The sequence below is a fragment of the Rhagoletis pomonella genome, unplaced genomic scaffold (assembly GCF_013731165.1).
Source record: "Rhagoletis pomonella isolate Grant_MI unplaced genomic scaffold, Rhpom_1.0 Rhpom_scaffold_00005, whole genome shotgun sequence".
Lineage (NCBI taxonomy): Eukaryota > Metazoa > Arthropoda > Insecta > Diptera > Tephritidae > Rhagoletis > Rhagoletis pomonella.
In genome coordinates, this window is record NW_023458559.1 from 36,549,380 (window position 1) to 36,570,527 (window position 21,148).

A 21,148-nucleotide genomic window follows, 5' to 3' on the forward strand; every position below is an offset into this window, starting at 1 on the left:
AAATTTTTTTTATGTTTAATACCGCATAATTTTGGTCCACGTCAACCGATTTCGATAATTCTTTTTGCACCGGAAAGGTAATGTATCAGAGGTGGTCTCATACTACTCTGGTGATCTCTATCCGATCATTTGATCATGAAAAAATTAACAGTACTCCTAAATTTTGATATAAGATTTGAAGTCGATTTTGTTTTTTGCTTAAAAGTTACTTCTTCATATTACTTATCTGCTTAAAAATCGACCTCTGAGAGCTCAAAGCTCATTTAAAGGACAGCCTAAGAAATAAAGGACAAAAGGCGTCCTTTATATTGAAAAAAATTATGGATGGTCACCGTAACTCTGACCACACAGGAAATTGGTTTCTGTGATAGAGTAGAGTCCATCTTGCAGACATATGTACATTTGTACTGCAATGTCTTTCAGATATCAGCCTTGGGCCATACACAAGCGGGTGGAGGGCATGCCTGGCAAATGTGCATTAGGGTTGTCCAAAAAAAAAAGTAAAGTCGGAATTTTAATGCTCTCACCCACTAGGATTGTTCTATACCGAAAAAATTGTACCCCCGTTTTTCAATATTTTTCGACTTTGTTTCTCATCAGGAGACTTTCGGTAATAATACCCAATCGTTTATTTAACCATTTTTTATTGGTAACAATTTTTTTAGAACCCCTAAAACCATAAAAAATTGCAATAGGGGGACCTATAAAAAATCGCTAGTATTAAAAAACAATTGCGTATTATTACTGACAGTCTCCTGAAGAGAAGCAAGGTTTTCCATCCGAAAAAATATTAATTTTCAAGAATTCCATACCATTTCAACGAAACATAATAAAGTAGGGGTTTTTCTTCTTAAAGCGTGAGAGCATTAAACTTCCGTCTTTACTTTTTCACATGCATTTTTCTTTTTGGACCACCCTAATATACGTACGTTAGAACAGAAAATACATATGTGGTGATATCGTTCGATTTAAGGCAATAAATAAAAAGACATGTTCAGCATGTGTACAAGAATATATTAAAGATTTAACGTATGTACTTACATACATACATATGTAGACAGCAGTGGGTGTCTAAAAATAGCGCCTCATACAAACACCACAGGCTGTCAGCAGGACTTCAAATCCATATATGTATGTGTGTACGTGCTATCAGTCAAGCCTTGTTATGTTTTAGTTATTGCAAGGATATCTACATACATACATGTGTACATATGTAAGCATAGTATGTTTAAAACATGTACCCCACATATGCGTACCGATTGCTGTTTAAGACACATATTGTTCGCACATTTACGTAAATACTAGCTACCACAATTTAATTTCCCTCGAATTACAACAAACGTGGCGGGTAATATTTAAATATGTATGTAACTTACGTACATATATTCCAAAAATTTCATGTACTACATATTTTTTGAAATAGTCTCACCATCATCTGAATATACGAGGGCACCCATCGTAATTAAGCTCGAGAGATTTAGTCCAGCGGTTTTGCATTTTTTTCTTCCTATTCCAAATAATGAACTTTTTCCAGATTCTGAAAATATGCATTTATTTCAATGATGGAAGCTTCATTCGATTAAAATCGATTACCATCGAACCAATTCTTCAAATGTGGAAACAAAGAACAGTTCAGGGGACTAATCATAACAAGTTAAATAAAAGCTTGTAACAAACAGTAACTCAAAATTATTTTCATTACTTCCGCTGGCATTTGAGTTTAGGTAACATGTTGGGGCCTTCAAAAATGTCCAAGAGCTGTGTCCTAGTTTTTTAAGTGTACGCAATTAAAATAGTAGCCCAAGATTGGGGTTATCTCTGTCAGCAATTAATATAATTTAATGTTTGCCGATTATTTCCTCCGATGCTCGGTTCTAATCATAGGGTGTGACATAAGTAATGTAATAAGTTGCCGACATAAATTTTTATTTTTTTTTTTTATTTACATACTTGACTAAACAGATATTTAACTGATAAATCAGAAATATGTTTACATATTAGCTGATAAGAGTAAAGCAAGGCTATCAGTTTTTCTGCCTAATCATCATTTTTCATATCAAAATATAAGAGCTTATGCATATATATATACATACAAATGTATGTATGTACTAAACAACAAACCAATCAATATAGTTATGTACATATGTACGAGTATAGATATATATAACTACTACATACATACATATATACATACATTTATGTCATGTGATGTCGTTATCAGTTTCGTCGTTGAGGAATTTTTTTATTATTTGTTGATCATTGGAAGTAGTAATATATGGTGGTATATTTATACATACATATCTATGTATATGTACCACCAGCACAATAAGAATAAATCATTGCCAAAATCACTGCTAAATAAAAATCATTACCACCTTGCATAAATGTGTATGACGCCATAATTCGCACTTCTAACTGCTGAGAAAATTACGTTTGTACCAAAATACTCTTAATAACCTTTGATTTGAAATGTGTGGGAAGATATGGGCCACCACAATATTTTGTTAGAAGAAGAATAACATTTGTCACCATATTGTTCTTTTCTTGGTTCATTTAGGCTCCATTGTGTCAGGTGAGAATGAAAATGAAATTACTTTCCCAGGCTTCTCAGCCTCAAACACCAAAGACGTGTGGCTGGCTGGCGATGAAAGTGTGTTGAAAGAAATCCATTTGAGCCACTTGTATTTTCTTCTTATCCTGTGAAATTGACGCATTGAAGTCAGTATACTCACCCCTAATCACTTAAATTGACTATATACAAGAATATGCATTTACAAGTACTACATATGTACATAAGTATGTATGTACATATATAGGTGAATTAATGCTTTCACACACATACATAGTACATACAAGAAGTATCTAACCCTATTTTTCATTCTTCTCATGAACCTTTAATCACTGCATCATAACAGTTTATATATTTACTTTAAGCCTTTAGGTGGTGAAGTGTGCGGCTTGTATGATGAAACTGATTTTGTATAAAGGACGAATGATTTAAAATTAAAGTTTTTTTTGACGTTTGGAATTTTCCTTTTTGGGTGTTGAAGACTTCTTCTTCGCCTAAGCGATTTTGGCCCAGTTCAAAACAGCACGCCCGTTGTTTCTCTTCTGTGCCAACTGACGCCAATTAGAAATGCCAAGTGAAGCCAAGTCCTTCTCCACCTGGCCTTTCCAACGCAGTGCTGGCCTTCCTCTTCCTCTGTTACCAGATTCGCGACCCGGGTTGAATACTTTCAGAGCTTCGAACGACATGACCTAGCCAGTGAAACCGCTTAATTTTAATTCGCTGCACTATGTCTATATCGGTGTAAAGCTCATACAGCTCATCGTTAAATCGTCTGCGGTATTCGCCATCGCCAATGCGCAAAAGTCAGTAAATCTTGCGCAGAAGTATTGTGCCTGAGCGGTTCAGTTCTGCGGCTCTGGGTATCTTCTCCAACATCAGATTAAATAAATCACACCAAAGGGAGTAACCTTATCTGAAACCTCGCTTGGTATCAAACGGCACGGAGAGTTCCTTCTCAATTCTGTCGTAGCTGGTGGTATTGGTCAACGTCATTTTACACAGCCGTATTAATTTCGCGGGCTGTCGAAAGCGGCTTTGAAATCGACATATAGATGGTTTGTGTCGATCCTATTCTCGCGGATCTTTTCTTAGATTTAGCGTATTGTGCATACCTGGTCTATGGTGGATTTTCCGGGCCTAAAGCCACACTGGTATGGTTCAATCAGTTCGTTGACGGTGGGCTTCAGTCTTTCACACAATACACTCGACAAGACCTTGTAACCTATGCTTAGAAGGCTGATCCCGGTAGCTTACGCCAATGGCGAGGTCGCCTTTCTTTCATCTGACCATATTCTGCATAAGAGTTACTGCATACACCTTATCAGCTCCTTGCCGCCATATTTGAATAGCTCAGCTGGCAGGGCGTCAGGTCCAGCAGCTTTGTTGTTTTTCAGCCTCGTAATTGCAAATCGTACCTTGTCATAGTCAGGCTGTGGAACATCGCCTCCATCGTCATCGACTGGAGGGCTCGAGTTCGTCTTCTCCACTACTTGCAATGCTGCTGCCATTCAGTAGGGTAGTAATTCAAATATAGGAGTATGACTATTCATTCTCAGAAGTTGAAAGTAAAGGACTCCGTAGGTGTGATACAATAGCGTGTTCAAAATTACTATCAAAGGATTTTGTTTATGGCGAACTGCATTAGGGCAAGTTGTGACAATACAGCCTCACAGCGGTCCCGAAATCGTTTCATTTATAAAACTTTTAAGTTAAGATAGCGTTGTCTGAGTTCCGTCAATATCGGACAGTGGCAAAGAAAGTGTTATACCCTTCCGACTTCCTCTTCGTCTCGGCAGCTGCAACAGAAGTCGTTTGTTGGAAAGGCCACTAGGAAAGTCTACTAGGCTATGACCACTGATGATTCCAATTACCAGGAGGAAATAATATTTATCGAGTCTAGGCCAGATTTGACGAGCGTGTTGGTTTTGTATTGCTTCTTATGTTTGATAGTCCGACAAAATCGCTTTGAAATCATAGTGGAACCCAAACCACACTTATGCTATACTTAGATGCCATCTCGTTGTCCACATTAAATAGCTATTTTATAAGAAGTCCAGCAGAATTCTGGTGATTTAATTATGACTTGTTTGAACGAGTAAATGGAAATCGCTTTCTTCGAACCGGTTACCAATTTTGAAAATTCCGAATTCTTAGTGCCGGTTATCAATTTTAAACAAAGCGGAGTGGTCCTGCCCTGTTTTAATATGTAAAGAATAAAGCGAATTTAACAATTTATTAAACAAGTATTCTTCTTGCTTTGTTCATTAAATATCGAATAATTAACAATTAGTTATTCACAAAGAACACTCAGCAATAGTGTAAGCGTCAAAAATTATTATTATTATTATTTTGAAATAGGTAACCGGTACAAATAACTACAAGTACACCTACAAATAGAGCGACATTGACTGTACTATGTATATATTCCGGGAAAAAGCTTCTCATATAAAAAAAATTTCCGTTCCGAGGCGGCCTAAAACTGTAGATTCCTCAACTTTCGTGACAACAGCAAAAAATCTGCCACAAATTGGGGGCACAAATACATATGTATTAACAAATAATATAGAGCTGGTAGCCTAATTAGCGCCTCCAGGCTTAATATCATATGAGTTACCCCTACAAACTAGCATTTGAAGCTTATGAGCCGACCTCATTTTCTCTAAACCAAACTTTTTCCTAAATTTCAAAGTAGTATTTAAATATAAACTCTGAGTACGGAATTTTTGAATTATATTCTATATAAAAACATTCGCCTTCAATGCGCTCTCCCATCCTCAATAATAAATTCATAGCAGTGCCACGCAGCGACCACCGCGCCGATCGTCAGCCTGCATTTGCTACGTGCACATGTATCAAAGATCAGCTATAAAAGCATGTACAAAAAAATCTAAATCATAAAAATAAGAAAGTGCAACATATGTTTAACGAGGGTATAACACTTGTCCTGCCTACAATTTTGAGTTTTCAATTGCTGAAAACTGCAACCCTTACTCCCAACACCACGATCAATTCAGAGATCACTGCGCATACGCTTTGATGATCGAGCATAAAAAATGCATTGCCGATTAACTTGAAAATGCGCACCACAAATTGTAACGGTCAAAATGAGCAGAACGTACAATAGCAGCATCGCTCAATATCTACGCCAATGATGGGCAAAACGCTACTCGCGAGTAGCGTCTGCGTCGCAGCGCTTATACGTATACAGAAACGACGCAGCGAATTTCAATTCAGTCTGCTTTCAGATTTCGTGAGAATGACACTATGCTTCGCCGTTGAATATTTTTATTCGTAATTTTAGCGCGTGGTTGCCACCTATATATGTAACAATGCCCAAAATGTCTGAGTATGAGTGCCAATTACAGTTTTTGGTTTTAAAAAAAGCTAATAACGCCCAATGCTTGTTATGTGGTAATACGACTACTTGGAATCGTACTTTTAATATAAGGCGACATTATTTGTCATTCCATCCGGAATATGAAAAATATGAAGGTGATGACCGCGAGCAACTTTGTGAATTTTGTTGTTGAATAAACTATGATTTTTGAAAACATTAGTTTAATGAAATTAAATTAAAAAACTTTTCATGCACGTACATATGTACTTATAAAAATTAATTTCATAATTCATTATTTGTATTTATTTATTCATTATTTTTTTTATTATATTTTATTATTTTCGTTTCATGTTCATAAGACAAATTAAATATAAATTTGTAAGAGCGTTTTCTAACACGCGCAAAAAAAGACGCACTTTTGTACAATATAGAAAAGTGGCAACTGTTACTAAGCGCGATTCACGAATACCATGACAAAATGAGACTGTATTGGTGTGCCCATCTATGATCTACGCACACTGATCATCGGCAGCGCAGCAGTGTACAGCATTTTAATTTTCATAAATGCGTGCCTTGAATGAAAATTACCGAAACGCAACTCAAATTACCTTAAAATGAAATACGAATCTGGAAAAGAGAAAAAAATCAACAAAAGATTTATGAAAATTCCAAACTCGAAAAATTTATTTTACTTTCCCACGATCAGCATAGAAAATAGCTGATATGCATAGAAAAGAAAGGATATGCTCTATGCGTTTTCAGCATTACCATTTAATCTGAATTATTTGTTCTTTTGCATTGCAGGTAGAAAGAAAGGAAAACACACAAAAACACCAGCGGAGTGTGTGTAGGCATGCAGGAAAAATCCCTTTGCACACGTGCAAGGGATCGCTCCTTTCCAAAAAAAAAAATAAAAATAAAAAAAAAATCAACAAAGGCCTTAACTATAACAACGCAGCGGGGATAAATGCATTGGATCAGGGACAGTCTCAGCGTCGCGACACCTTAACAAATACACTAATTGTGTGCGTTAAGGTTGGGAGAATACGTCAGAGCAGGTCAGGCGCAGGTAATGGAAAGAGCACCAGCCACGGAGAAAGAAAATCAAATTACACCTGCCCGGCTATGCGTGCGCTGATTGGCCAGGAGGGTATTTACAGTGCGCTGCTCACTGCTTATTCGAGCCACTTAGGGGTAGTTTCGCGCATGCGCAAACGTATAAAAAGTCGAGTTGATGAGCGATAGGACATCATTCGTAGCGTTGCATTCAAGCAAGTAACTGCAAAGTAAATTTGGAAATACTGAAGCTAAATTCAAGTAAATTCGTAAAATTTAAAAAAAAGTAAACAATGTCTTTGTCTTACGCTACGCTCGTGAATACTTGCGATGCCAACAAATTGGCTAAGCAAACCATCAACAGCAAGCCGCAATATACACCAAGGAAGGCACTCAACAAGGCTTTCAAGTTGTTGCGCCGTGTTTTCAAGCCATCCGCATCGATTAAGGTAATCAACAAAGGAGAGCAGCAAATCACAGCGCAGAAGTCGTTGAAAGTAGCTGAGAAGCAGAAGCGTCGCAAAGCTGACGCCGCTGTTCTAAGCGAAGTAAATGCACTCTGCTCTTGCTCAGCAATCAGCGCTGAAGAGTATGAGAATTTCCTCAACGAGTTGGCTGAGTTGCAGGCTGCAGCAAGCAATGCGATCGCTGCGGAGTAATGGTGCCGGATTTTGCTGTTTATCGCTTTACTGATTATTCCCTAATGCTACGCGCATTCTACTGGCAAGCCGCTAGTGCCTTCAAGGACCTGGTTCGTCCTTAAACCGCACCGCTTACATTGTAACGAGAAACGCTTTATATTGTCGCAGCTTTACTAGTTTATATGTATACAGCTTAGCGTATGTGCGCGTGTGATGCAGTCGAACTGCCAACAATCCCTTCGGCGATCCATTTTAGAGCCCTTAATCGATCTGCGCGTGTGCTTCTAGACTTTTGGAAACACTGCGTGGACTGGCCTACCAGAAGCATCGTCGATATATGAAAGCTTTAATTTTAAGAAATCAATTGTCTTCCATTTAGTTTTTAAGTAACAGAAATTGTGTAAATTTTTAGTTTTAATATACTCGAAATATATTAAAACATATTTTTTGTACAAAAATTAATTTCTATTCTTCTTTATTGGATCCTTAAGCATTTAGCATATTCGGCCTTATCACGAATTCCATGTGAACAAATATTTCCAAAAATTATAAAGCAAAACAAAAACCATTTTTCCCAATTTGTTTTTGTTTCGATTGTTAAACTATGGGAACGATTTATTCACACGGAGTTGGCGATAAGGATAATTATCTATTTTGGATATTGGTTGAATTGGTTTATTTTCAAAATTGAAGAGTAATGAGACTAGAGGTTTTCAGATATTTCTGTCAATTGTTTGATAGCGGGAAGTTATCGCAAAATTTGCTGAAATACAGTTTTGATCGCTTTATCCAAACAAGGCACACTCCTACGCACCCTGAAGCATCTTGGCTGCTTCTTTCATTTATGTTAGCAAAAGTTGTGGTTGCTTATCTTTTTACTTACTAAATCACTCATCCTAGAATGAGTGCATTTTACACTGTGTTCATCTTTAGTGATAGAACTTCTAGCATTTTAAAGTTGGTTTTCTAAAGTCAGTTCGCTCATTGCAAGTTCATTAGCCGCCACTACTTATTTTCTGCATATCGCTACCTTTTTAACAAAATGCCCTGACTAAGCTTGATGTGAACTTACAGGGCAACTCTGCCTAAGATAGTAAAAAGTCTTTCGTATGACAAATGAAAGACAGATAGAAAGATGGTTTGAGAGACTTTTGTTTTTCTAGCACATTCGAGAGATACAGATTCGAGTCCTCGGCGAGCGTTTTTTTTTCTATTTATTTTCTTTTTTTTTAACTTAAATTTCTTTTAATTATTTAATTTCATTTACTAAAAAAGAAAAATACTTATCACATATTTTTTTAAATTTCATTTGATCTTTATTTAACATATTTTTTTAATTTTTTTATATTTGACTAATTTAAACAGAAAAAAATATTTGCTTTTAATTAAATATAAGGTTATTTCGTATACTTTTTTTAAATTTTAAGATTTTATTGTTTCAAAAAGTAAAATGTCTTTTTTATTAAATATTTACAAACATATTTTTAACCGGAATATTTTAATTTTTTTATGTATGTTACCACACTTTGGAACACGTCAACCGATGCCGATAATACTTTTTCTATCGGAAAGGTGGTGCCTCAGGGGTGGCCCCATACTAATTTGCGAATTTATATGCGAATCGAAGTCAATTTTGTTTTTTGCTAAAAATTACTTGCTTCTTTTATTTTAATAGACATTTTTTCTTTTCTATTTTAAATTTCTTTCTATTTTCAGATTTTATAAATTTTAAAAGAAATATACTTTCATTAATTTTATAGAACTTTAAGGAACTTACTTTATTTTTTTTTTACTATAATTTTTTAATTCACTCTTCTTGTTATGTTTTGATTTTTTATTAATGTAAAGTAATGTAATTCTTGGGAACTTATTTTCATTTATATTTCATTTTCTTCTTTTATAATTACATTGTCATTTAGTTTTCTGATTTTATTGCTTTAAAAAGAATTTTTTTATTTACTACTAGCAGACCCGGCGAACTTCGTCCCGCCCAAAATTAATTTTTTGTATTGAAACATTTTGGTACAACATTTTCACCAACAGCTCACGTCCATGATTTTCAGTGACGCGTTTATCTTCTAATATTACGGTTTGGTGGTTGTCGGAAGGCATATTTCCATTACCATCTTAAATAACCTAGCAAAATTGTATATGCATACAAAGATACGTAATAGCTTCAGTACCGTTTGAAAGGTGCCACACCCCCCTTATAAAATAGCCGCAATTTTTTCTAAGAATATGGGAGTGATTTCTCTTATTTCCATACCATGTTCAAGTACTCTACCATGAACACTTCCAGAGAAATGCAGTGTGAAATATTCGGTTTGCATGGGAGGTGCCACGTCCCTTTTTCCAATAGGCCAAATTTTTCTTCATGACTATGTGATTGATTTTATATGTCTTGTACATACCAAGTTCCAGTACTCTACAATGAACACTTGCAGAGATATAAAGTGTGAAAAATTTGGTTTGTATGGGAGGTGCCACGCCCCCTTCACTTAGCGGTAGGAAACATACTTTACACCGTATTGTCATACCTACAAAATATACACAAAAAATTTCATTCAAATCGGTTAAGCCGTTTCGGAGGAGTTCGACCACAAACTCTGTGACACGATATTTTTATATATTAGATTTTTCAAACAAAAATACCAAAAGATCTAAAAGAAAAAAATAGAGAAAATTTTTTTAGGATAGGGACACCCTAATCGCCAAATTCCAGTACTCTATCGTGAACACTGCCAGAGGTATGCAGTATGAAAAAATCGGTTTGTATGGGAGGTGCCACGCCTCCTTTTCCAATAACCACAATTTTTCTCCATGAGTATGCGATTGTTTTCATATATCTCCAAACCAGGTTCGAGTACTCTACCATGAACACTTCCAAAGTTAAGCAAAATGAAAAATTAGATTTGTATGGGAGGTGCCCCGCCCCCTTTTACGATAACCATAATTTGTCTCCGTGCGTATGCGATTGCTTTCATATATCTCCATACCATGTTCGAATCCTCTTCCACGAACATTTTCCGGGATATGCAGTAAGGAAAATTCGGTTTGTATGGGAGGTGCCCCCTTTTCCAATAACCGCAATTTTTCTCCATGAGTATGCGATTGTTTTCGTATATCTCCATACCATTTTCGAGTACTCTACCATGAACACTTCCAGAGATTTGCAGTATGAAAAATTCGGTTTGTATGGGATGTGCCACGCCTCCTGCACCTTACGGAATGAAATATACTTTACATCCGATTCTCATACCAACCATATATGCACAAAAAATTTCATAATGATCGGTCAAGCCGTTTAGGAGGAGTTCGACCACTAACACCGTGACACGAGATTTTTATATATTAGATTTTTTTGTATAGGGATACCCTAATCACCAAGTTGCAGTGCTCTGTCGTGAACTCTGCCAGAGGTATGCAGTTTGAAAACTTAGGTTTGTATGAGAGATGGCAAGGGGCTTTTTTCCAATCGCCCCAATTTTTCGTCATGACTGTGTGATTGATTTCATATACATACCTCCATACCATGTTCGAGTACTCTACCATGAACACTTTCAGAGATATGCAGTATAAAAAATTCGGTTTGTATGGGAAGTGCCACGCCTCCTTTTCCAATAACCACAATTTTTCTCCATGAGTATGCGATTGATTTCATATATCTCCATACCATGTTCGAGTACTCTACCAAGAACACTTTCAGAGATATGCAGTATGAAAAATTCGGTTGTATGGGAAGTGCCACTCCCCTTTTTCCAATAACCACAATTTTTCTCCATGAGTATGCCATTGGTTTGATATATCTGCATACCAAGTTAGAGTATTCTACCATGAACACTTCTAGAGATATGCGGTATGAAAAATTCGGTTTGTATGGGAGGTGCCACGCCCCTGAACCTAGCGGTATGAAATATACTTTACATCCGATTCTCATACCTACCAAATATACACAAAAAATTTCATAAAGATCGGTCCAGCCGTTTCGGAGGAGTTCGACCACTAACACCGTGACACGAGATTATTATATATTAGATTATTTTTTAGATTTTAATGTTTTAAAAAGAAACATTTATTTTTAATTTCTTAAAATTTTTAAATCTTTTAATCTTTTTATGCTTTTTAATATGGTTTTTTTGTTTCTCTTTAATACATTTTTTTTTTAATTTTTAGTTTTTGTTATTGAAAAAAAGAAATATGCATATATATAATTTTTTTTATTACAATTATTGCTAAAACACAAACAGAATAACACTAAGACCACCTCGTTAAGCAGGTCTTTCAATTAGTCTCTCGAAAGACAGTAGAGGGCTTTGAAGATAGTTGCCAGAGTTGAAAGACTTTTGTCTTTCGAAACACTTTGGTGAGTTGACAGACAGTTGCCACAATTGCCCTGTTAGTTAGTCTTAGATGAGGTTAGAATGGTGGCGGAAAAACTAGTACGCCCAAGTAGCAGCTTAGTGCCATTTTGACACCATATACCTCGAATGAATATTTTATAACCCACCGGCGTGGTTGATGAAGTTGATTATGTAGTGCAGACGTATACCAGATAGCTCTCGTAATGATGTGAATTCATATGCTTCTATCATGGTATTTCTGCTCCCAATTACAGCTGGAAATTTTCAAAGACGGTGTTCTACTGTTTCCTGCTCGTTCTCGTCTCTGCAGCTTCTACAGAAGCCGTTGTAGGCGATTCCCAGCCTTCTTGCGTGGGTACCAACCGGCCAATGCCCAGTAAGAGTCGCTACAACACTTGCAACGACAGATCTGGGTTTACTCAGTAGGTTGTGTGTTCTCTTAGGGTTGTGCATGGGCCACATGAGTTTGGATATACAGCATCCTGCCGCTGTGCGTCACCTTTGATCCGATTTCTGAAGATTGTGGAGAAATATGTCTCTATATAAGGCTCCAATTGTGGGTGAGATCCGGTCCTCGATCGACACCAATGTAGAACCCCCTCTGACTAACTCGTCTGCAGTCTCATTTCCGGAAATGGAATACTAGTTAGTCTTATTTCTGGAATGCTTCGTGGCGTCTGAACGTTCAATATGATCTATAGAGGGTACTTTAACTCACTCAAAAAGAGATCAGCTGCGGACTTGCTAATAACACTGCTAACTATATGAAACTATAATCAAGCCATTTATGTAATTGTCTGGTAGAATTCATTAGAAAAATATATTTAAGCCGTTAAAGCACGTTCAAATGGCTCCCCAAACAACACTTAGTCTATCGCGGGATTCTTTTCTTAACGTGCTAGTTGCGGGTAAGGATAAGTCAGTAGGCTCCGTCGGGGTCATATCTGAAAAAACGAATGGTTACGCACCAAGACTGGCTCCGCTTAGATCCTTCTCTTAACTCCTCCACCTAAGGGGTGAAGAAGAGAGTTGAAGTCTCTGGAACTAGTACAGTTGACATTTTCACGGATCGGCAGAAGTTGATTGGACATTTTTGGTGGATGTATGTTCCTTCAAGAACTCCCCTTAGATCTCATGCAAAGCTGAACTTCATGGCACAGAGACATTGCTGAAAACTGCATGGCCATTTAATTTGCTTACATAAAGGGTATAGGAGTTCCTATGGCAACATGTGGACTGCTCCTGGACAGTCTAGTGTCAACTAACTGACCCCTTGCCAATAATATTCGGTGGCACTCCGAAGTTTTCCAGCATAATTCAGGCCAGAATTTCATTTCCTTTACATACATTTAATACCATCGCGAAGTGTGCTGTCCTCAAGTGCAACAAACAGCTAAATAATAAAAAAAAACTAACATTTTTTACTCAGTAAAATTCTCAAATTACATTAGCAAAGAGAAAAATGCATCGAAAACTGCATACGGGCATTGGGCGGCACATGTTGAGCTCACTTCGATCTCTCCCATAGGGGATGTTTTGCGCATGCGCAAACACATAAATAAATATCCAGCGTAGCCAGTAACAGAACATCATTCGTAGCATTGCATTTATGCAAGTAACTACAAATCATACAAAAAATCCTCATTAATTTTTTTGAAAAAATCATTTAGTTATACGAAACGCCAAAAAAATGTTCTATGCTGCGCCCCTGAACACTTGCAGCGCCAATACTTTGGCAGAGCAAACTATCGCCAAGCCAAATTACACGCCAGGCAAGGCACCGTAGAAGGCCTACAAAGTATTACGCCGGGTTTACAAGTCATCAACAATAGGCAAAGTAGTACTCACCGACGAGCCGCATATCTCAGCGCAGAGTTGGCTTAAAATGGCAATAAAGCAGCAGTGCCGCAAAGCTGAAGCGTAATCTGATATCAACGAAAGTGCACTCACCACATGCTCAGCAGAGTTGGCTGAGTCGAAGGCTGTCGCGGACAAGGCAATCAGTGCTGAGTAATTGGTCGGATTTTGCTTTTCATCAATTTACTGATATTCTACTGGCAAGCCGCTAGTGCCTTCAAGGACCTGGTTCGTCCATAAACCGCACCGCTTACATTGTAACGAGATACGCTTTATAAGCGTCGCAGCTTTAATAGTTTATAAATAAGAGCGTATGTACGCCTGTGATGTAGTTGAATTGCCAAAAATTCGTTCGTCGATGCAGTTTAGAGCCATTTTAAGCAAATAACATCAAATACTTGTAAATATGGCCGGCCGCTGTGGTGTAGTGGTAAGCAGTGCGCGCTTTCACACATCAGCACCTGGGTTCAAGCCCTGGTCAAAGCAACATCCCAAAAAATATAGAAAAAGGTTTTTTCTTAACAGCGGTCGTCCCTCGGCAGGCAATGGCTAACCTCCGAGTGTATTTCTGCCATGAAAAACAGCTTCTCATAAAAATACAATCGCCGTTCGGAGTCGGCGTAAAACTGTAGGTCCCTCCGCTTTGTGTGACAACATCAAGGCGCACGCCACAAGTCGGAGGAGAAGCTCGGCCAAACACTAACATATGTGTAAGCGCCAATCTATTATTATTATTATTATACTTGTAAATATGTTTTGAATAAAAAATTTTGGTTTCTTCAAAAGAATTCGATTGCCTATTATTTGTTATTCATTTTATAATTTTTGCACCTTTATTGGAGGGCTTGTTTTGAATTTAAATAAAGACTTTAGAGTCGACCTGAAAATAACCATTTGTTCTCTGACCTCACCCTTAATAAACAATAGTCTGTGAGGCCTGTTAGGCTGATACAAATGTGATGAAATGTGTTGGAAGTCTGCGAAGAGAACTAGCTTTTGCCTGGTTGGAAACTTGTGTGTCTGCTAACAGCAGTAAGTGGCAACATTATATTTACAAAATAGTACTAAAAGTCAAATGCCACAGTATAGTACGCCACCATTACCTTTATGGAGCAGACTATATAATGTTGAGTTTCCTGAAGCTGAATGCTGGATAAATTCCCAAACTGAACCCGGGCTCTAACATTGTCGAATCTTTACTGATGCCAACTCTGGGTCAGGATCTGCGGTATTTATCGAAGATAATTGGGAGAAGCTCGGCCATACACTAACATATGTGTAAGCGCCAGTCTATTATTATTATTATTATTATTCCTCTTTCACCCCAAAAAATTTTTTAAAAATTAAGTAAAGTTCCGAAAAAATTCCCAAATTTCATAAAAAAAACACTGCAAACTACAACACGAAGCATCCCGAACAAATCTAAAAAAATCCGAAGGAAATTTTAAAATTTCAAAAAATGTCGAAATTGACGAATAGTTGCAATATTTTGTCAATTTCTTAAATTAGCAAGTAATTTTTAAGAAAACAAGTAATTTTTAAGCGAAAACGGAAAAACCGACTTCAATCCCATATAAAAATTTAAGTTTATCGTTAGTTTCTTCACGATCCAATTATCGGATCTAAAAGAATTATCAAAATCGGTTAATTTGCTCCAAAGTTATGCGGTAACATACATAAAAATAAAAAATAAAATAAAAAAATATATCGACGAACTGATAACCTTCGCCTGTTTGTGAAGTCGGTTAAAAACACATCCAAATTCAATTCTCATATACAAATTTTGGAGTACCGTTAATTTCTTCATGATGAAATGATCTGACCTAAACGAAATTAGTATGGAGACACTACCTCTCCGCTAGAAATTATCGAAATCGGTTGACGTGGTCCAAAGTTATGCAGTAACTTACCAAAAAAAAATAATAATTCCGACGAAATTATAAACTTTTCCTTTTTTGCGGTCGGTTAAAAAAAAAATAAGTTACCAATTTTAGTTTCTTTTCCTGAATAATTCGTTGAAGTCGTGTAATGTAATAAATTCCTATTGGATGTCCAATCTGGGCCTGGAATTGTCAAAAAAAAAACAGACCAATTTAAGATGAAAAGTGGAAAGTTTTTCTAATTTCACGCATAAAACTTTATTCAAAAGAGCTCAAGGAAATATATATGTATGCATATAAAATATGATTTTTATCAACTTAAAAGCTAAATGGAAGACAGTGATTTATAAACAAAATTAAAGCTTTCTTAAAATCATCGATGCTTTGTCGCAGGCCAGTCCACAAACGTAGATCAATTAAGGGCTTTAAATCGCATCGACGATCGATGGTTGGCAGTTCGACTGCATCACACGCGTACGCACGCACGTCTGTACAAACTATTAAAGCTGTGACAATGTAAAGCGTAACTCGTAGCAGTGTAAGTGGTACGGTTTAAGGACGAACCAGGTCCTTCAAGGCACTAGCGGCTTGCCAGTAGGATGCGCGTAGCATCCATTAAGACCACGAAGATGATGAAGTGCATATTCCGATGCCACTACTCAGCCGAAATCGCCTCGCTTTCTGCCGACTCCAGCTCAGCCAACTCATTTAGGCCATTCTCATACTCTTCAGCGCTGAGTGTTGAGCATGTGGTCAATACGCTATCGTTGAGATCGGTTGATGCTTCAGCTTTGTGACTGTGCTGCTTCTCCGCAGCTTCCAAATGCCCCTGCGCTGTGATTCGCTTCTCTGCAGTAATGATTAGCTTGCCCGTTGTGGATGGTTTGAAAACACGGCGCAATAGCTTGTAAGCTTTCTTCAGCGCCTTGCCTGGCGTGTAGTTTGGCTTGCTCACAGGTTGCTCGGCCAAACCGCTGGCATTGCAAGTGTTCAGCAGTGCAGTGTAGGACATGTTTTTTTATATTTTAAGATGTAAACGATGTTAAACAAAAAACAAGAGTTTAGACTTTTAGCTCGATTTGTAGTTACTCGCTCAAATGCAATGCTACGAATGATGTACTGGCACTCGACACGCTGGCTATTTATACGTTTGCGCATGCGTAAAACAACCCTTGTTGTAGAAATTGTAGTGAGCACAAGAGAGTTACATGCAAACTGCACAGTTCGTGTTTTTTTTTGCATTCCCTTGTTAGTGTAATTTGAGAATTTTATGGAACAGTCATAGCCGTTTTTTTTTATTTTATAATTGGCAATTTTATGCACATGAAAACATGTTGAGAGATATTTCGTACAAATATATGTACATATGTATGTACATGTAAAGATTTGAATTTTTTTATATTCAATACAAATATTTGTTAAAATTAGATGCCTTCTATTGGCTGCTTTTATTTTCCTTGATTTCATTTCATTATAAGATTTCATAAATTTCGCTCCATCTTATCGGCACCATATTGAATACACTTAAGAATCTCATTTTTCATAAAAAAATGAAGTCGCAAAATTAAAAAAAAAAAAAATTAATAATAATTCAGTTTTTGATAAAATTTGATACAGTTTCGAATGAATAACTTAGATTTTGGTATGCAATTTTCATTTTGAAGTTATTCAAATTTTGATAAAGAAAATGCATTAAAAATTTATCGAAAATTTACATTCTAATTCAATTTTCTGAACATTTTTGCCCAGTTTTTGAAAACCATGAAGCAGATCTCTCAAACGTGAAAACAACTCGACGCGAGAATTTCTTTTCAAGCAAAACTGAAATATGAGAAATACTTTCAACAGTGTCCAGGTCACGAATATCCGGCCTAAAGCTTTTTGAAGAAAGAGAAGTTTGAATGAAAGACTGTTTGCAGATACCTTGGAAGGAAAATCTGAGTTTTTCAAGTTTAGATGACAAGTGCATTAAGAAGTTATCAAAAATTTTATTAAAAATATCAGCTATTAAATTTGTTTTAAATAGATCTATATGTAGAGTTTCGCCTGTAACAAGAGCACCTAAAAAGTTTTATTAGGAAAAACGTTCTTCCCGCACATGTAAAATTCGAAATTTTGTACGATTATAAATAAATATGTTTACATTTAAAAAAAGGAAATACATTTTTTCTTAAAAAAAAAATTACAAAAATTCAAAAGGTAAAAAACTTAAAGATTTTTTTTTTCTTTTTAAAAGGGCATCTTCTACATGATTTGAATTTAATATTTCTTGAAAAAATCGTTCATCTCATGGTCGCGGAGTGGCTCTTCAGCTTTCAAAAGTTCCATTAAGTTAACTCGAGGTTCAGTGTCAGTTTTGTAAACTTTATCAAAATTACACTTGTTGTAGCACTTCGCAAGAATATTTAAGCTTTCGTTGTTTAGAAGCTAGACTATCTGTACTATTATTCGACCGTTTTCCCCCTATAGAGCACTCTCGAATAAGGCGTAGATATGGCTGGGTCATAGTCTTGGAGCATCTCCAACATCTCCACGGTCTTCGCTGGGTCCGATGACACCAAATTTCTCTCCCTAGGTTATTGTAGGATTGTTTTTTCTCAACATCCTGCACTCGAGGTCGTGGTAGACTTTTACTGCTTACTATGGTAATAGGCAGAATGATTGGTGCGCCAGCTGAAATACCTTGATGTTATAATAGATGACAGAATCAGCTCTGGACCGCATTTGGAATATGTAACACAAAAAGTAGCAAAGATTTATGGGGCAATTTCATAAATGCTGCCAAGCATTGATGGACCCCGAACCGGAAACCGTATGCTCCTGGAAATTGTAGTAACTTTTCTATTGCAGGGTAAAATCACACCATCGTCTTTATGAGGCTCTGTGCGCTAAGAGTCATATGCACTTACAAACCTACGTCAGACGGAGCTGCATTAGTTATCGCAAGGATGACACCTATCGAGAGTTCATCGATATGACCCTTCACACGAAATTGAGCAAACTTCCACATATCGCAGTTTCTCATACGCCATGGCCGTAAATTTTTACAATGCGAAGCTGGTGGACGACTTTTCAGTATGTGCAAGGTGTCAAGAGGTGGAAGACGTGGAATACGTCATGTTTGTCTTTCCATGTTTTGAAGAAAATTGAGTTGGTTATTAATGTGGGTTTTATACCTTATTTAAAGGCAATACAGAGGACTGTTCCAAGTTGATGCAACTTTTTAATGGACTGCATCAAGATTGCGACGAGTCCTCTCGACGAAATACTTCCCGGCAATACCGAGGGGAATTGGTACTTAGACGGTAGAAGGTCTAGTTCGGGTTAAAGGCCCACACTGCCGAACTGTGGCTTTGATGCTTCCTTCTCGTACAAAAAAAAAATATGTGCAATTCCTGTAGCAGATAACACCAAAGTCCTAAACTTTATTCACTCCTTTGTTAAGTTATTTCAAGTGCAGACAAATTCTTTTTTTTTTGCCCCTTGATTTTGTTGCCTACCCATGGTTGCCAAAACGAAGGATATTTTAACTGGAACCACGCGAACTGGCCATAGATTTTGCAGAGAATTCGCTCTCTCAAAAACCTTCTGATCCTTCTCATCTCTGTTCGACATCGTCCATATTTCTGCGCCATATTAAAGGACGAGCCGTATGAGATATTTGAGGAGCGCAATTTTTGTTCGTTACAAAAGAGCTATACTTTTCAATTGCCGTTTGAGCCCATAGTAGCACCTGTTGGCAAGAGTTTTTCCTCATATGATCCCCAGACTAGCATCATAGTTGATGTTAATGCCGGATCCTGCTTCCAGCATCCACACACACAAGTAGACACAAGAGAGTGAGCCTATGTTCAAGTAGTCTCAAACGGTTCGGGGAGGTCATTCCCCAATTCGGACAGAGCTATAAGTTGTGCACAAAGGCAATCTACATGTGCGTGTAATTTTTACAGAGATTTTAAAATTAGATATGGCGAAAACTCGTTGGTGTAGCTTCGAAAGTTTCTTTTTAATTGTTGATGCTTCCGATGAAGAAGGCAGAAGGCCGAAACCGTTTTGTCTCCAAACCAAAATTGTTAACGGTTGACGGAAATTCGTTCCAAAATACATCATAGTACTTCCAAAGTCCCACTTTTTTTCAAAAATAAAAACGAGTAGCGATTTTCATTAAAGGGAATGCGACAAAGCGAAACAAAACTACAACATTTAATTGGGTAATAAAGTTGTGCAAATAAATACGATAAAATGTCAGCCGGCATCGCTAAAATAAAGCAACACCAAAGGCCATGTATGGTTGAGCATGATTAAGCGCCCAGTAGTACATATGTATGCAGCTTAGGTTTTTTTTCTCCAAAATTCGGGCAAAAGTCATTAAGTATGACAACACCAGAATGTGTTAAAATCTTCAAAGCAACAAAGTGAAAAAATAAACCCTTTTAACGATGTTAAAGAAGTACAAATTCATATGTATAAACTACACACATATGTATGTATGTGCATTAGAGTGCCTCACCAAAAAAAAAGTTGCTGTTTTACCATCGGAATTATAAAATTTAAAGACTTCCGCCAAATATTTGGGATAAATATTAAAATTTACGTGAGCTGGACAGATTTTAAAATACCTATAAATTTTTTTTTTTTTTACAAATGAAAATGGTTTTTAATTTTGCAAATTTTTTTACCAAAAATCGCCTAAAAATTTTTAAAAACTTTATCAACAGAATCAAAATAATGAGAGTATTTTCAGATCGGTCCAGTTCACGTAAATCTAAATACGTTCCGAAATATTTTGGCGGAAGTCTTAGAATATAACACATTTAATAATTTCGGTGGAAAACCCGCAACCTTTTGTGGTGAGGCACCCTAATGTACGTATAAGTATAATAAAATATGTACGCTATGATATTTACGCTTCCAACTAAAATGCTGCAGCAACCCCTAATTTGTAGGCAACAACCAGAAAAAAGCAATGAAAACAATTTAAAAATAAACTTAAAAGTAAAATCCAGCCAACATCACAGGCAGCACAGCTCCAAAAAAAAAAGTATCCCGTGTCTGTATAGAGATAAATTACCGCTCCTTTAACCGCTCCCTTACCATATTATTTTAAATTTTGTTTGTTTCTTGTATTTTTTTCATACGTGCTCAATAAATACGTAACCTGTTATTTTGATTTCTCGCTTCTGATGCTCTTTCGCATTTTTATATTTTTTGTTTTTTGTAGTTCACTTGTTTTTATTTTACTTTTTCCCATTTTTATGTCATTTACGTGCCTTTCGACGATTTCTTCCCTGCTATGCCGCTGCAAGGCTTCCTTGCGGCGAATCCTTTTCTTCTTGCCTGGCACGTTAATAAATTTCGCAAAATTTCAAAACAGGTCTGATATTCTTGAAACGCAAAATAGGGTAAAAAGTGAATTTCAATTTAAAAAAAGACGAATGTTTTCGACA

At 36.7% G+C, this 21,148-nt stretch overlaps 2 protein-coding genes across 4 annotated transcripts; one reads left to right on the top strand and one right to left on the bottom strand.

The window, feature by feature from the left end:
• The first annotated feature begins 7,125 nt into the window (after positions 1 to 7,125).
• LOC118739875 lies at positions 7,126 to 8,061 on the top strand. Its single transcript, XM_036471371.1, has one exon. It carries the CDS (start codon positions 7,256 to 7,258, stop codon positions 7,619 to 7,621), a length of 366 nt encoding a protein of 121 aa, XP_036327264.1. The 5' UTR covers positions 7,126 to 7,255; the 3' UTR covers positions 7,622 to 8,061.
• Positions 8,062 to 15,913: 7,852 nt separating this feature from the next.
• On the bottom strand, positions 15,914 to 16,863 carry LOC118738876. Of its 3 annotated transcripts, none has more exons than XM_036469896.1 (2): positions 16,429 to 16,860; positions 15,914 to 16,398 (listed from the first exon to the last, which is right to left on the bottom strand). In XM_036469896.1, exons 1-2 carry the CDS (start codon positions 16,711 to 16,713, stop codon positions 16,357 to 16,359), a joined length of 327 nt encoding a protein of 108 aa, XP_036325789.1. In that variant the 5' UTR covers positions 16,714 to 16,860; the 3' UTR covers positions 15,914 to 16,356. The 3 variants fall into 3 exon arrangements, with proteins under 3 accessions (XP_036325789.1, XP_036325790.1, XP_036325788.1); XM_036469897.1 differs by having other exon boundaries at positions 15,914 to 16,395; positions 16,426 to 16,859; XM_036469895.1 differs by having other exon boundaries at positions 15,914 to 16,863.
• Positions 16,864 to 21,148: the final 4,285 nt, after the last annotated feature.

Excerpts from the sequence above, each read along its gene's own strand:
- LOC118739875 (XM_036471371.1), top strand. The coding sequence starts at position 7,256 with ATGTCTTTGTCTTACGCTACGCTCGTGAATACTTGCGATGCCAACAAA.
- LOC118738876 (XM_036469895.1), bottom strand. The coding sequence starts at position 16,713 with ATGTCCTACACTGCACTGCTGAACACTTGCAATGCCAGCGGTTTGGCC.